At 38.1% G+C, this 17,918-nt stretch overlaps 1 protein-coding gene across 6 annotated transcripts in view; it reads left to right on the forward strand.

The window, feature by feature from the left end:
• The window catches only part of phc3.L (polyhomeotic homolog 3 L homeolog), a 52,831-nt gene that overhangs the window by 7,589 nt on the left and 27,324 nt on the right, over positions 1-17,918 (forward strand). For 2 of the 6 annotated variants that reach the window (XM_018263707.2, XM_018263709.2), the window contains exons 2-7: positions 476-543; positions 683-831; positions 7,944-8,083; positions 9,491-9,640; positions 10,520-10,594; positions 13,569-13,727. In XM_018263707.2, the coding sequence (XP_018119196.1) occupies positions 7,967-8,083; positions 9,491-9,640; positions 10,520-10,594; positions 13,569-13,727 (501 nt within the window). In that variant the 5' untranslated portion in view covers positions 476-543; positions 683-831; positions 7,944-7,966. Of the gene's footprint in view, positions 1-475; positions 544-584; positions 832-1,001; positions 1,110-7,943; positions 8,084-9,490; positions 9,641-10,519; positions 10,595-13,568; positions 13,728-17,918 lie in introns of those variants that run through there. The other 4 variants (XM_041563347.1, XM_041563346.1, XM_041563348.1 and 1 more) reach the window with 4 other exon arrangements.

Below are 17,918 nucleotides of genomic sequence, written 5' to 3' on the forward strand. Positions count from 1 at the left end.
TTTAGGAGAGAAATGCTTTCTGGCAGGCTGCTGTTTTTCCTTCTCAATGTAACTGAATGTGTCTCAGTGGGACATGGGTTTTTGCTATTGAGTGCTGTTCTTAGATGTACCAGGCAGCTGTTATCTTGTGTTAGGGAGCTGCTATCTGGTTACCTTCCCATTGTTCTTTTGTTTGGCTGCTGGGGGGAATAGGGAGGGGGGTGATATCACTCTAACTTGCAGTACAGCAGTAAAAGAGTGATTAAGTTTATCAGAGCACAAGTCACTTGACTTGGGGCAGCTGGGAAATTGACAAAATGTCTAGCCCCATGTCAGATTTCAAAATTGAATATAAAAAAAATCTGTTTGCTCTTTTGAGAAATGGATTTAAGTGCAGAATTCTGCTGGAGCAGCACTATTAACTGATTCATTTTGAAAAAAAATTTTTTTCCCATGACAGTATCCCTTTAATAAGATTACACTATTCTATTTATAGGCCACAAGATGGTAGCAGAGAGCCTCTAAGGAAGCATACCACGTACAAGGAACGCTGCTTACTAATGTGTAAGATATGTTTTTATATGTACGGAATAATCATTGATTTTGTAATTCGGAATTCTTTTTGGGCTGTGTGTGTATCGCTTTGCTGATTTTACGGGAGACCATTTCTCACTAATATACTGGGATTGTGCATCTCTGTAAGGTTTGTCCCAGCAAGGCATCCATAGAGGGAGCGTGTGACCAGCTAACCAGGAAGCCAGACAACCTGTACAGAGGAGTGTAGCAGGGAGATACAGTCGAGGTGAAACAGCCTGGATTTGCAACAATGTTCCTGACGTTTATAGATCTCTTGTGAGTACTTATAAGTGTGGAGTTGATAAAGACTCCCTGGACTTTATTCAATACACCATAATTGGAGGAAAATAGCACTGAGGCCATACGGGGCGTTTCACATGCAATCTGTTAACACTGAACTAGATATTTTTGTAGACTTTTATTCAGCATTTTTGCTGTTTCAGAGACCCTAGGGTATTTTACTGCCTGGTTTGTGTGCATTCACTGGCCCACTTACTGCTTGTTCTGTGCCATTTCCAAACAAGTGGATTGTGGCAAATATGGTTAGCTTAAAGGTGAGCTCCTCACAATATCTCTTTTTACTTTAATGTTATTTTAAGCAACTTTCCAATATACATTAAAGGGACTGTTCACCATTTAGTTAACTTTTAATATGATGTAGAGATTGATATTCTGAGACCGTTTGCAATTGGTTTTCATGTTATTATTATTTGTGTTTTTTGAGTTATTTAGCTTTATATTCAGCAGCTCTCCAGTTTGTAATTTCAGCAATGTGGTTGCTAGGGTCCAAATGAATGCATAATTAGGGGAGGGTCTGAATAGCAATGTGAATAATAAAAAGTTGCAATAACATTGCATTCATAGTCTTACAAATCATTTGCTATTTAGATGGGGGGGGCAGTGACCCCCATTTGAAAGCTGGAAAAAGTCAGAAGAAGAAAGCAAATAATTAGAAAATTATAAAAAAAAAAGAAAAAATGAAGGCCAATTGAAAAGTTGCTTAGAATTGGAAATTCTATAACATACTAAAAGTAAATCTAAAGGTCAACCCTTTAAAATGCAGTTGTTTACATTTTATATTTAAATGTTTGCTATTAAAATCAGTTGTTGATTATCCATTTATGTTTTTGCTTGTGACTTAAACAATTTAGCAGAAGAGAAATCAATGGCAGGTCTGATAATCTTCTGTCTTCTGCTATATTGTTTCAGGAGTCAACCAATTATATAAAGAACATAAACAACCAGGCAAATTCTGCATTCAGATGCAATTACATTTACAAATAGCCTGAAAACCAGCCACTAAAAATTGTAATAAATGCATAATGGAAAGTTGCTAGGAATGTTTTAATTCCACAATGCAAAAAAAGTGTTTGGTTGGAGCATCCCTATGATTTTTGCTTCTATGGGTTTAAAAGCTTTTCTGTTACTAAACAGAATTCTTGTCCCAGCTACCCTTCACATGTCTCAAATGCTCTGTGCTGGAAGGGCAAAAATTATGGGAACCCGAAAATATCTGTAATAAGCCTGTTGAACATTTTAGGATCTACAGCTACTTAGCGTAAACTTTTGTAATTTAAATTGTATCAATTTGCTGAAAATGTTTTCAGTAATGGATTACTTTAGATGTGGATTCAGTTTACATGTGTTTTTGTCCTGGAAAACAAATTCCAATGGGACTTCCTAATAAGCAGAAATCAGAGTTTACGGTCCTACATTTTTTTTTTAATATTACACAGTAATTGTAGTTGTATCTGCAATTGTGTCATGTAATGGGGTTGATCCTTTGTAGCACTTCTTCTTCCTACAGCTTGCAATCCCTTGCCATTACATCACAGGTGGTGTAAGTAGATGTCGTTTTTCACAACTATAGATCACACTACACCGAGCTACTGTGAAGCTCTGGAAAAATATAAAGACTGTTTTGGTCGAACGCCATTTCTTTCCCGTGTGCGAATTTATTTTTTATCAGCTTTTTGTATTGTGAGTCAACATATACAGCAGCTTTGTTAAATGAGAACTAAAGCTTAACTAAAGAACTAGGCTAAAAATGTTATACATTATGTTTTGGGTTTCTGTACCCACCCAAGGCAACCAGAGACCTTTAGGAGAAAAGATCTGTGTCTCAAAAGATGCCCCAGTAGCTCCCCATCTTCTTTTCTGCTGATTCACTGCACATGCTCTATGCTGCTGTCATTTACTGAGCTTAGAGACCTACTCACAATATACAGTACACATAGAATAGAAATGTCACAATATAAGGTAAGTAATTAATGCAGATAATTATTACATCGAAGCGCATAAACCAGTGCAATTAGCATCAGAATTTAATAATCAGCCCTGTAGCATCAGCTTATATTACAGACCAACCTCATTTTCTGCTTAATAATTTGCAATGACCCCTCAGCTCAGCTTCTCAACAGCTGCTCAGACCCCACTGAGCATGTGTCACAGACACTACCTAAGATGGTGACCCCCTGTGACAAGTTTGAAGTCCTGGATCATTGCTGATATTGAGAAGCTGAAACTTTAGGCTGGTGCAATAAATTCAGTATATAGAATATGACATTTTTAGCCACTGTAACTTTTAGGGTTTAATTTTCCTTTACATAGCAGGGCTGAAGCAATTTGTTGATCTAGTGCAGTGGTCCCCAACCTTTTCTTACCCATTAGCCACATTCAAATGTGAAAAGAGTTGGGGAGCAACACAAGCAAGTTCCTGGGGTGCCAAATAAGGGCTGTGTTTGGTTATATGGTTGCCTATTTGTGGACTAGCAGCCAACAGGAGGTTCTATTTGGCAGTACACCTATTTTTATGCAACCAAAACTTGCCTCCAAGCTTGAATTTCAAAAATACACCTGCTTTGAGGCCACTGAGAGCAACATCCAAGGGGCTGGTGAGCAACATGTTGCTCACGAGCTACTGGTTGGGGATCACTGATCTAGAGAGTCATTGACAGTGCAGTCTTAACAGGTTGCAGGGTAGGCAGCTCTAAGTCAGAAGCAGGACTCTTGGCTTTAAGTCAGGCATATAGTACAAAGATATGGGATAGTAAAGAAGAGATTGTGCCCAGAAAATACAACAGGTTGTTAAGGCAAGAGAAACTGTGCTGACCCCTTATATAGTTGTGCTGGCACAGAGCAGTTAAGTTGATCCTTTACAGGAGAGCTGGGGTTATGTAAGCTGGCAATCAAGACAATTGTACCTATTTATAGGAACAAACTCCCTGCTCAGTGTGATGCCCTGCAGAAAAGCATGCACGGCATCAGTAATTAGTAAGTATTATTAACTATTACTCTTATTACAGATTGGTAACTTGTGAAATCAGACCTTTTGATGCCAAATGTTTGAACTGTTTTCCTATAGAGACTTGGTTCACATGTCGACTGCAGAGACAGTATGCTTTTTTTGTCTTCTTAATTATACAGTGACTGAGATTCTCCTATACCCACTAAAAGCCAGGCAGCTTCACTATCTGAGGTCAAGCCAGTTGCAATTACCAGTTAGACAATATGAAAATTTAAATGATGCAAGGGAAAGCCTGAACTTCTGTTTAAACAAGGACCTCCTTTCTAAAAAAATTATATGTATATATCATGGACCTGGGGTTTTGCGGATAAGGGATCTTTCTATAATTTGGATCTCCATATCTTAAAGGGCAAGTCAACCCCAAAATATAAATGTGTCTGATAAAAGAAAACGTAATTCTAAGCAACTTTCCAAATATACATATATTACAAATTTTCTGTGCTTTTAAAGTTATTTGTAAAAACAATTGCTATTAAAAACAGTATTTGTTTAACTCCTGGTTATTTTTTTAACAAATGGAAAAAAGAGAGAAAAAGAACTGACCCATATGGCTGCACCACCCCGTCTCACAATCAAATCACCCCATGAATCAATTTAAAACATAACTTTTAATAATATGTATTATTACAAAGCCCGACGACTGAGGGTGAAATGTGCATTGGGTGCAATTTAGGGCGGGCAGAGGGTTGCAAACAAACATTTCATAGGTTGACCTCGGTCTACGTGGGTGAAGGGGTTGGAAACGGCTGGGTAGTTGGAAAGATTTGCCGACATGCTAGCTTAATCAGCGGGTTGCGCCTTGATGCTTGAAGCATTTCGAGACTAGATTCCTTTCATGCAACCGGGAGGGGTGCGCTGTGGGTGAAGGGGTGGTCTATAATTCCACAAAAACAAAGGGCCACCAGTATGTCAAGGAGCACTTGACATACTGGTGTTAATCTATTAGGCGGGTCTGAGACACATTCTTAGACTGCAGGTTCACACCCTCAACCCCTTAGCTAAGGTTTTTCCTTCTCCCTGCTCATCCCTGATTTAAATGCCTTACCTGGACTTTAAATTGTATTTATTTATATATATTTTTAAAAGTTACTTTTTAAATTGATCTACCAGACCTTCCACTGTTTCTCTAAGTGATGATGTATGGTGCTCCCTATCCCTATCCTATTTTGTTTTAATACTTTTTAAACAAAGTTGCAAAAGTTTTAGTTCCCCACCAAAGACAGGTCTGTTAATCAGCAGCCTTGTCTTACATTGTATCAATAGTCCTAGCCACCAGGAGAGAATAGAAAGGGACAGACAAACGGCTTTCAATAGCCATACACATACAAAAAGCTTAAACACCATAGGACTTGCCCTTTAAGTTGCTAAAAAAATATTTAAACATTAAATAAACCCAGTAGAATTGTTTAACCTTTAATCAGGATTATTTATATCTTAGTTGGGTACAAGGTACTGTTTCATTATTACAGAGAAAAAGGAAATAATTTTTCAAATTTCCATTATTTGATTAACATGGAGACTTTCCGTAATTTAGAGCTTTCTGGATAATGGGTCTCCGGATCATGGATCCTATATGTGTAATAAAAAACCCATAGAGAACACTTAAGGCAAGTTGTGATAAGAGTGCTTCCATGACATCAGCACTAAATTTTTCAGGAAGTGATGTCTTCCTATAAACCAGGATAATCTCTTCTCAGACATGACCATCTGGATAAAGTTCTCAGATCGTGTGAAAAATTCAAAGAACCCAGCTAGAAGGGTGCTGCTTCCTACATTTAGATGCAGTCCAGACAGCCATTTCTCATTGGCTAACTCTAATTTTAGCGCTGCCACTGGAATAACATATACTCACATCTTTCTGCAATGAAATCGCATATTGAATATATAAAGTATATATGAATGCACTCGACATAATCACCATAAGATTACCAACATTTTTCTTTTTATAACATATCTTACACTGATTCAGTATGCTTAGTGTTTCTCTTATAGTGTATGTGGTCTTTTGAAAGATAAATTAAGCCCATACACTTATTTCTGTATTTTGGTAAAAAATTTGTTGCATCAGTTTTGCCTATGCAAAACTGAGAAGGTGTTTGTCAAGTCTATTTTTAAAATACATTTTTTTATCCTTTAATATTTGCAGTGAAAATATAAAGGTATCAAAATAGATTTTGGCTCAGTGTGTTGCATGTGCTGTGTACAGAAGGTATTTAAAGCATTAGCATTATTAGGGATATCACTAGTGTGCTTCTTGTTCTACATACAGTATTGTCCTTGAACATTAACAAACCTTTTCCCCCAAATTTGTCAAATATAACTAAACATCCATTGAAGTTATATGTTGGTTTTTTTTGTAAGTCATTTTTAATGGGTTCCAAACACTTTTTTCAGTTCAAGTGTTTATGCACACCCTATAAAAATAATATTTAGATTTTTTTTTCTTAAAGGGGTTGTTCACCTTTTAGTTAACTTTTAGTATGATGTAGATGTAGAGAGTTATCTTCTGAGACAATTTGTGTTCTTTGAATTATTTAGCTTTTTATTCAGCAGCTCCCCAGTTTGGAATTTCACCTATCTGGGTGCTAGGGTCCAAATTACCCAAATTTAAATAAGAGGTTGGAATATGAATAGGAGAGGGTCTGAATAGAAAGACGAGTAATAAAAAGTAGGAATAACAATACATTTGTAGCCTTACAGAGCATTTGTATTTTTGGATGAGGTCAGTGATCCCCAATTGAAAGCTGGAAAGTGACGCAGAAGGCAAATACTATACGAAATAATGAAGAAAAATTGAAAAGTTTCTTAGAATTGGCCATTTTATAACACCCTAAATGTTACAGGTGAGCCACCCCTTGTCTCTAGTGTGTTAGGCTGCTCAGTAATCCACATGCAGATTCTGAACTGATACAATTTGCTACATTCATTGATACATTTCTCAGCAGCATCTGTGAAATATTAGCAACTACTGGATCAATTCTAACATCTGATTTTAATTAAGTCAGGGATTATGCCCATCAGGGTCAAATATAGGAAATGTATCAATTTATGTCAATATCAAATTTTGCAATTTCTGAGTCAGTGCCCCCCTCCCCTCCCAGAGCTGCCTCAAGGAGACTTGAAAGTAAAAAATAAAAGTAAACTTCTAGTATAACAACTGAAGAAAGCATAGTCTGTTTTCATGCAATCCTAGATCCAGACCCTCCATATATACCAAGAGGCATTAGTTAGGAGAGTCTCACTGGCAAACCACAGCAGTCAGACAGCATTGTGAGTTTTTCAGTTTTAAACTGTTGGATATGTGGACAATGCAATAAACCATGTAGCTATGTTCCGTGTTCCACCTTACATTTTCGGCAGGTATCAGGGCACACCTGATATAGCTACAGTGGCATAACTTGGCAACGCTGCCCCCCCAAAAAAAAAATCTACTGTGGGTGCCCGGCTCAAACAGTCCTTATGCCCATGCCCCCCGCCCGACCTACTCACACTGTACCTCTCGGAACAGCACTGCAATGCTATTTTAAAGTAAAAGATGGGTTGGGGAAGGGGGTCTGCTGTATAGATAGTTACGCCAGTGTATAGCTGATTTTACAAATAAATTTCTAGTGTACTTTCAGTTACTGATGGATGCTGTTAAATAATCGTGTATGCAAGGCATGCTGCAATTAAGGCAATCTTGAGTCACCATTTTAGTTATTATCCTTTATATAGTACTGATACATATACACACATTATATGCCCTGAAGTTGACTGAGGAAACTTACGCACAGAGAAAATGCAAACCCCTTGCAGAATGTCTGACGGGGCAATATATTGTTCATAGATCACCCATGCGAAGTGCCAGATGGTGTTCAGTCGTTGCTAAGTAGGGACTTTATTATTTATTTTTTACACTGCACTTCAGAACTTTTCAGTCTATACAGTAGCAGGCAGCCTCTGAGAAGTCACATTAGTCTTATAAAGGTCACCCAGTGTTAAATTCTCAGCACAGTTATGTTTGTGAACTTGACATGGAACAAAGACATGCTTTATCCCCTCACTGCAGATTGCAAGTTGATATGTCTGTCTTCTATTGCAGAATCAAAATACTAAAGTAGAACCATGGAGAATGAGCATGTTATAACAACATCTTCTGAAACTGCGACAACTAGCACCTCCTCTTCAGCAAACCCCACTCCTATATCTGTGTATAGCAGCTCAGATCGTCATGCTGTGCAGGTACTTCAGGATTTTCTAAAATAAAGGTCACGTGAAAGAAACAATGGGCACAGTCTTCTTTTCTTTTTATTGCCCTGATATACTTAGTTCAAATATTTATGCTGTTATGTTATTTATGCTGTTAACCCCTCTTGACTTCTTAGGCCAAAGTATTATGTATGACACAAGGCACTCCAGTGAATATATTTTGATTTTTCTGTTACTGTAGTGCCCTGTCTTTGGATTTTTCTGTAGTTGATATGGAGTCTTTAAGGTAGACCCTGGAGCAAGCACTCACCTTTATTGAGATTATTTTTCTGTGCCACCCTAACAGTCACGTAAGGCATTTTGATAGGTGCTGCTGGGTAGTAGATATTTAAAGGCCAGATGTTGCCACTGGTCACTTTCCACTGACTTGAAAGTGAAGTGCTGAGTGGACTGAGATTGTTCCACATCCTTATCTTGACAATACAGGTATAGGATCTGTTCTACAGAAACCTATTATCCAGAAAGCTCAATTGCAGGAAAGCTGTCTTCCGTAGACTCCATTTTATACAAACTATTCAAAATATAAAAAAATATTTGCTTCTTTTCCCCTCTGTAATAGTGATGGGCAAATCTGGCCTGTTTCACCAAAAATTTGCTGAAATGAATTGAAGTCTATGGATACAAACTTTTTTTTACGTGTGAGACAGCACAACAAATTGTTTTTGACATGTGCCAGTTTTTTTCACCCATTGGTGTCTGTCTGTGTCCATATTTTGGATCTTCATACCTTAAGTCTTCTACAAGTTCATGTAAACATTAAATATCCCCAATAGGCTGGTTTTGTTCCAATAAGGATTAATCTTAGTTTGGATCAAGTACAAGGTACTGTTTTATTATTACAGAGAAAAGGGAAATCATTTTTAAAAATGTAGATTATTTGGATAAAATGGCATCTATGGGAGATGGCCATTCTGTAATTCAGAGCTTTCTGGATAATGGGTTTCCGGATAACAGATTCCATACATGTATTAGGTTTGTGTAATATTTAAATGATTTTTTAGTAGACTTAAGGTATGGAGATCCAAATAACTGAAAGGCCTCTTTTCCGGAAAACCCCAGGTCCTGAGCATTCTCGATAACAGGTCCCATACCTGTACTATATTGTTACATGGACCAGTTGTTATATAACTTTATAGGGGTCTATTTATCATGATGTGTAAAAAGTGGAGTGAAGCATTACCTGTGATGTTGCTCAGAGCAACCAATCAGCAATTAGATTTCAACAGAAAATAAAAGCAAAGATCGGATTGGTTGCTATGAGCAACATCACAGGCAATGTTTCACTCCACTTTTTACACAGCATGATAAATATACCCCATAGTCTTTGTTTTAGTGATATAACATTGTGCTTTCTGTTTTGTATAATCTGACTTACTAAAGGTCATCCAGCAGGCATTAAATCGTCCTACAGGCTCCGCAGCTCAGTATCTACAACAAATGTATTCTGCTCAGCAACAACATTTAATGCTACAGACAGCAGCCTTACATCAGCAGCATTTAAACAGCAATCCTCTCCAGACCATTCAGCAGGTACATGCATTACATGTGGAAGTAGCAAAGGGGTTGTTTACCTTTGAGATAACTTTAATATGATGTTGAGAGTGATATTCTGAGTGATATTCTGAGACAATTTGTAATTGGTTTTCATTTTTTATTGTTTAAGGAGTTATTTTGCTTTTTATTCAGCAGCTCTTCAATTTGCATTCTGGTAGTTAGGGACCAAACTACCCTAGCAACAATGCACTGATGTGAATAAGAGACTGGAATATGAATAGTTGAGGCCTGAATAGAAAGATGAGGAATAAAAAGTAGCAATAACAATACATTTGTAACCTTACATAGCATTTGTTTTTTTAGAAGGGGTCAGCGACGCCCATTTGAAAGCTGCAAAGAGTCAGTAGAAAAGGGCAAATAACTATAAAAAATAGATAATAAAGACCAACTGAAAAGTTGCTTAGAATTGACCATTCTATAACATAATAAAAGTTACCTTAAAGGTAAACCACCCTTTTAATGGAATATTAGGTTGTTTAAGTTAGTATCTTAATACCTAGGAACCTTCCAAATGTTTGAATACTCAAACATTTATGTGTAGTAGCCGAAAGCCCAGCTGCACTCATTTTTGTTATCAAATTGTGGCAGATTAGAATTTCATTTAAGGGTTCTTGGAACTGTGAAGTGGGTAAAATATTTGGAGGCCCTGTTTTAAAACTATGTTAAGGCTGTTGCTCTTTTTAAAACAAACTTTATGTTGGGGTTTCCCCTACTGTACAAAATATATATATTTTGAAGCCGTAAATGGAACTGAACTATTAAAAAAGTGTAATTATTTTTTTTACTTTTGAACACAAATGTTTTTAGCTTTACTGTTTCAGCTTTTAATATTATTTCACCTATTTTTTATTTTAGTCTAATGTGACTGGAGAACGCCCATCTGTTTCATCTGTTAGCACTACACAGCAATCAAATGTATCGCAAACATCTGTAAGTTCCACATCTTACTCCTGTAAAAGATTTAATGGCACAAGAGTGTGCCCTTTATTGCTCACGCAGAGAGCACTTTAGGGTAGGCAGTATGAACAGGACCCTGTTGTGACCTACCTCCATTGCTGCTCCCTTACTTCTCCTCCAAGTTAGGGGGGCGGGACAGGGGAAATCTGTTTGCCCCCCAAGAATACACAGCTGCCAGATGCAGGTAGTGCTGTATTTATGGTGGCAAACACAAGTCCCCTTGCCTTAAAGGGATTCTGTCATGATTTTTATGATGTCGTTTTTATTTCTAAATTAAACTATTTACACTGCAAACAATTCACTCCACAATATAAAATTTAATTCCTGAACCAGCAAGTGTATTTTTTTTTTAGTTGTAATATTGGTGTGTAGGCAGCAGGTCTGGACTGAGAATTAAAATAGGCCCTGGCATTTCAGGTACATAGAGGCCCAATCAGCCCACACAGAGGCCCAAACAGCCTCCACCAGCCCACTAAATAGTGACTTTCTATGGGACCTTATAGCAGCCCCTCTGGCATTTGCCAGAACCCACAGATTGCCAGTCCGGGCCTGGTAGGCAGCCATCTCAGGTCATTTTGCCTGGTCATGTGCTTTCAGAAAGAGCCAGAACTGCTTTCTGGCAGGCTGTTATTTCTCCTACTCAATGTAACTGAATGTGTCGCAGTGGGATCTGGATTTTACGATTGAGTGCTGTTCTTATCTACCTGGTAACTGTTATCTTGTGTCAGGGAGCTGTCATCTGGTTACCTTCCCATTGTTCTATTGTTAGGCTGCTGGTGGGGGAAGGGGTGATATCACTCCAACTTGCAGTACAGCAGTAAAGAGTGACTGAAGTTTATCAGAGTACAAGTTACATGACTGGGGGCAGCTGGGAACCTGACAATATGTCTAGCCCCATGTCAGATTTCACAATGATATATAAAAAAAAATCTGTTTGCACTTTTAAGAAATGGATTTCAGTGCAGAATTCTGCTGTAGCAGCACTATTAACTGATGCATTTTGAATTTTTTTTTTCTCTTGATAGTATCCCTTTAAGCTAGTCTAGAAGCCCAAACTATAATAGCCTATTTTAAAACTTAGTGACAAAAAAATACTGCTTAATACCTTTTGCGTTTTGTATAATTAGGTGGGCATGAATATCTTATTCATTTTCACTATCTTCCCATTTTTTTATTTCCATTCTTCCTTCACTTTTGCATCCACTCCCTCCCCTTTACTCTACATTAGCAAATTACAGTCATATGAAAAAGTTTGGGAACCCCTCTTAATTCTTTGGAGTTTTGTTTATCATTGGCTGAGCAACTTCCTTTTAATATATAACATGCCTTATGGAAACAGTAGCATTTCAGCAGTGACATCAAGTTTATTGGATTAACAGAAAATATGCAATATGCATCAAAATTAGACAGGTGCATGAATTTGGGCACTCCAACAGAGATATTACATCAATACTTAGTTGAGCCTCCTTTTGCAAATGTAACAGCTTCTAGATGCCTCCTATAGCCTTCGATGAGTGTCTGGATTCTGGATGGCAGCGTTTTTGACCATTCGTCCATACAAAATCTCTCCAGTTCAGTTAAATTTTATGGCTGCTGAGCATGGACAGCCTGCTTCAAATCATCCCATAGATTTTCAATGATGTTCAAGTCAGGGACTGTGATGGTCATTCCAGATTATTGTACTTCTCCCTCTGCATAAATGCCTTTGTATATATCCAAGTGTGTTTAGGGTCATTGTCTTGTTGGAATATCCAACCCCTGCGTAACTTCAACTTTGTGATGCTGATGCTTGAATTTTATCCTTAAGAATTTGTTGATATTGAATTCATCCGTCTCTTGACTTTAACAAAAGTCCCAGTCCCTGAACTAGCCCCACAGCATGATGGAACCTCCACCAAATTTGACAGTAGGTAGCAGGTATTTTTCTTGGAATGGGATGTTCTTCTTCCACAATGCAAAGTGCTCTTTGTTATGACCAGATAAATAAATTTTTGCCTCATCCGTCCAAAGCACTTTATTCCAAAATGACTGTGGCTTGTCTAAATGAGCTTTTGCATACAACAAGCGACTCTGTTTGTGGGATGAGTGCAGAAAGGGCTTCTTTCTCATAACCCTGCCATACAGATGTTCTTTGTGCAAATTGCATTGAATTGTAGAACGATGTACAGATACACCATCTGCAGCAAGGTGTTCTTGCAAGTCTTTGGAGGTGATCTTTGGGTTCATTCTTACCATTCTCGCAATCCTCTGCATATGCCGCTCCTGTATTTTTCTTGGCCTGCCAGCCCTGGGTTTTACAGCAACTGCGCCTATGGCCTTCCATTTCCTGATTACATCCCTTACAGTTAAAACTGACAGTTTAAACCTCTGAGATAGCTTTTTGTAGCCTACCCCTAAACCATGATACTGAACAATCTTTGTTTTCAGATCTTTTGAGAGTTGCTTGGATGATCCCATGCTGACACTCTTCTGAGGAGAGTCAAACAGAAGCACAACTTGCAATTGGCCACCTTAAATACCTTTTCTCATGATTGGACTCACTTGCCTATGAAGTTCAAGGCTTAACGAGCTAATCCAAACAATTTGGTGTTGCCAGTAATCTGTATTGAGCAGTTACATGCATTCAAATTAGCAAAATTACAAACTTTTGCACAGACAGTTTTTCACATTTGATTTAATTTCATACAACTGAATACTGCTTCACTAAATATCTTTGTTCAAAAAACACCCCAGTACTCAGATGTTCCTGGGAAATGAAAAACATACCACTGTTATCTTTTTTTGTTGAAAGTGGAGTAAATTATTATGCCGGCTGAGAGGGGTTCCCAAACTTTTTCATATGACTGTATATTACCATTATAACAATGCAAAACAATATTGGGAGGGACAAGGGACAGGGTAGGAATGTATGGTTGTTCTTGATAACATTGCCAATTATTTTTAACAGGTTCATCTGTCTACTTCCCCTCCACCTCCACAAATGCTAAGTCGATCACAAACATCTAGTACAACTAGTAGTAGCATCACTCAAAAGACAGTATTGCTGGGAGGTACTTCTCCAACCTTAAGTGCAAGTCAGGCCCAGATGTATCTCAGAGCCCAGATGGTGAGTATATTTTTTAAATTTCAGACAAAAGACTTAGATCTAAAGATAAGTAGCCACAATTTATCGTTTTATTTCAGGATTGATTGTTTTAAAAATAAAAGACTCACCAAAAGCTGTGTGCCTACATGTCGGGAGTTACGATCTTAGTAATTGGCCTTTGCTTCAAATTTCTCCTCCTTCCTTCCTTAAGGCAACTTCGGGGAACTTTGGAAAACTAAGCGCCGGCGTTCAGGGAGATTGGTCGCCGCAAAGACAAGGCGATTAGTCGCGAGGCGACTAAATCTCCCCGAAACATTCAGTGTGACCTTACCCTAATGATAAAAAGGAAGGCTCTCAGAGTAATAAGTAAGGAAGGGAGTATTTTGATTTATATTTAGGAATACAAACTGTCTCATATTGCTGTATAACATCGAATGCTTCTGGTAATTACTTGTATGTTAAAGCATGTGGTCTGTTTAACGGTTAACCTCTTTGGTGGACACGCAGTGTATGTATGTCAATATCATGGGGGGATTAATAATATGGTAACTTGATTTTATTAGTCAATCATTCAGAAATGGCAGTAGGATTCAAGACTTTGTAGATCAACAAATAATTTGTCCTATTTAGGTATTTTACCAACTCACCTTAGATTTATTAAAGGGGTTGTATACCTAAAATGAGGCCCTCTACCACAACTTCTTGTCACAGTTACAGTGTATAGATTGTTTACTGTACTCTAGTATTGGTACAGACTTACGGCATGAGATTTGAGGCAGGAAAATCTGTGGTGCTCAGTAAGTTGATTGGATGCAACATTTCTTGCTTCCAAAGTTTCAAAGTGGAGCCAGTTGCTTGTAATAGTCTCTAAGCTTCAGAGGGGGATCTCTGCTCTCAACCTCACTGCATCCACTAGACTTCAGGGTTAATCTCTGACTTCCTATTTAAGATTGCTTGTGCAAAACTCTGCGTCAGTTAGGAAACTCACACAGGGTTTCCTTAATGAGTGCTTCTGCTGAAAGGCATGAGAAATCTTAAGGGATACTGTCATGGGAAATATATATATATATTTTTTTAAACGCATCAGTTAATAATGCAGATCCAGCAGAATTCTACACTGAAATCCATTTCTCAAAAGAGGATAAACTTCAGTCTATTTTTACTGCTGTACTGCAAGTTGGAGTGATATCACCCCCTCCCTTTCCCCCCTCAGCAGCCAAACAACAGAGCAATGGGAAGGTAACCAGATAATGGCTCCCTAACACAAGATAATAGCTGCCAGATAGATCCAAGAACAACACTCAATAGTAAAATCCAGGTCCCACTGCGTCACATACAGTTACATTGAGTAGGAGAAACAACAGCCTGCCAGAAAGCAGTTCCATCCTAAAGTGCTGGCTCTTTCTGAAAGCACATGACCAGGCAAAATGACCTGAAATGGCTGCCTACACACCAATATTACAACTAAAAAAATACACTTGCTGGTTCAGGAAATACACTTTATATTGTAGAGTGAATTATTTGCAGTGTAATCAGTGTAATTTGGAAATAAAAAATACATCACAAAATCATGACAGAATTCCTATAAATAGACCCCTTATTCTGTGCTGGTGTTTTTAGCTGTTAAAGAAGTGCCTGTACCGCATACCTCCCAAATTTTAAAGTCACAAAAAACAGGACAAATTTGGCCAAGCTCTAGCCTCCCCAGACCATGCCGAGTTACACCCCAACACAACATTTAGATGTATCACTATATTTCACTTTTGCCACTCTTGTTTTTAGATTTTTTGCCTAAACTTAAAGGGAAAATATACCCCCCCCCCATTTTAACATGAGCTCAAGGATGTCATCAGGGGGGCACAGGGGGCACGCTTGTACCGGGCCTATATGGGCTGTGCTACACTTTTCAAAATATCTGCCCCCCCCCTTAACAGCGACAAAGCAGTGCCACACCTGCCGAACAGCCGGAGTACCGAACAGCCAAAGTCCCAAAGAGCTGAAGCAGTGAAAAGACCTGAATCCGCTAAAGGAGCCAAAGATGAAGTCCTGAAGCCGCGAAAAGAAGCCGAAGTTGAAGTCCCGAAGCCACAAAAGGAACCTGAAGTTGAAGTCCCGAACCCGCGAAAGGAGCCAAAGTTGAAGTCCCAAAGTCAGTTCTATTGAACACCAATGTGTTTATTAAACCCCTAGCCACCAATGTATGATTTTAATACTCTATAGGCCCTTGCCACCAATGTTTTATTAAAAAAAATATTCTCTGGGCCCCAATGTTTCTTTTTAACTTGTAAGGGGGGCTCTGGTGCCAATGTTTTTTTAAAAAAAAACTTATGGGGGGCCCTGGCACCATTGTTTTATTTTTTATTTTTTTACTTATGAGGGGCCCTGACCACCAAGGACTTTTTAAAAAAACTATAATGAGTGGCCTTGGAGCCAATGTTATTTTTTTTTTTTTTATTTTGTAGGGGGCCCTGACCACCCAATGTTTTTTTTAAAAAACTTTTATGGCGCCACAGTTTGTTTTTTTTAAAACGTATAAGGGGGTCCTCACATCAATGGATTTTTATAACTTGTGTGGGGGGGTTTACCCTTTTTAGCACTGTCTGTGTGGTCTTTTAACTTTGGTGTGGGGTGGGCGGGGCCCAGAAAATTGTTGTACAGGGCCCCCGTGATTTCTGATGCCGGCCCTGCATGAGCTGATTTAGTTGGGCTTATGTAGAAAAGGTGCATAAACACTGTCAGCACTGCCAGATACAAATATAAATGTATTTTATTATAATGCCATACCTGATTTCACAAAATCATAAAAGGCTGTCGGTGTGTTGGCAGTTCCTCCTAACCCTAACCTTTCCAGAGGCTCAATGTAATGCTGCCCCATCCTTATCTTGTTCCTATGGCGTAACTAGAATGCACCAAGCCCCCCCCCCCCATCAGAGGGGCCTGGCATACACATACTGTTTATGCATCTTTTCTACATATGTATTGTATTGATGAATAGTGAATTTTGCTGTTTTCCCTTTTTAGATATCTCTTTTCTATTCAATAAAAATATTTGAAAAAAATTGAAATCATCTTGTCTTTAAACTGATGTGTATTCTGTCATCTATAATGCAAAGTTATACACTCTGTGTGTTATTGATATTAAGGGGGTTATTTATCAAAGGTCGAATTTTAGAGCTTTTTTTATATATTGAATGAACTCACAACTCGAATGACTTCTCATTTAAAAAAAATCTCGAATGGAAAAAACTTGAATCAGTGACTTCGGGGGTTAACAACCCGAAAACTTGAATTGATCGAGTTTTCTGTGAAAAAAAACTAGTCACTCTAATTAATTGAGTTATCGGGCAAAACCCTCAGAAAAAAACTCTAACATCATGAAGGCTATTAACATTTTCAAACGGTTCAAGGGATCTCTGGGACCTCAACAGGTTTTAGATGGTGTATTTTCGGATTCCCGCTATTTCCAGGGTCAGGGAATAATATCTTGAAAAATTGGAGTTTTAATCCAAAAAAAAAATTTTGACCAAAAAATAACCTCCTGAACTTTAGTGGAAAACACAACTCGATCCTTATTAAATCTGGCCTGAATTCTGATCTGCAGTTTTGTACCCAAACAGAGCTTGAGATTTCAAATATTTATTTAGTTTTTAGGTTCATCTATTTACATTGCCTCAGCTAAAGCCTCCTCATTTCTAAGGCACAGATTATCTCGCCCATCTGTATTCAGGAAACGATTGCTGAAAAAACGAATCAGTTCCTGAATGCATTTTTCTGCAGTCTGGCTCGCTGCCTAATGGACTTTTCAAAAAACAGCCTTTTTTTATTCTTTATTTGAGCATCTAGTGGCCTTAGCAACAAATTTCTGTGTGGCCTTGCCTTAGAAATGAGGCTTTTATGCAGGCCATGGAACTCTGAGGTGATTATCCTTATTTTTTACAACACAGGATACATTAATATTTGTTATATGTAAGATTCATGTCATGTGACACCAATTATAAAATGCTGGTATCTCTAAGCATTGTTTATATAGTGAATAAAGTACCCCCTCTTGTAAATTATTAGGATATTATCAAGGAGTTTCATGACCATATAAAACATGATGCCAAAGGCCGAGTGTTTTTATACAGGTCACGGAACTCAGAGGTAACTTCTAATATCCTCATATTTTGCAACTGGGGGTACTTTATTTATTATAATACACATGTTTCAGTG

Source organism: Xenopus laevis, chromosome 5L (assembly GCF_017654675.1).
Source record: "Xenopus laevis strain J_2021 chromosome 5L, Xenopus_laevis_v10.1, whole genome shotgun sequence".
In the NCBI taxonomy this organism is placed as follows: Eukaryota; Metazoa; Chordata; class Amphibia; order Anura; family Pipidae; genus Xenopus; species Xenopus laevis.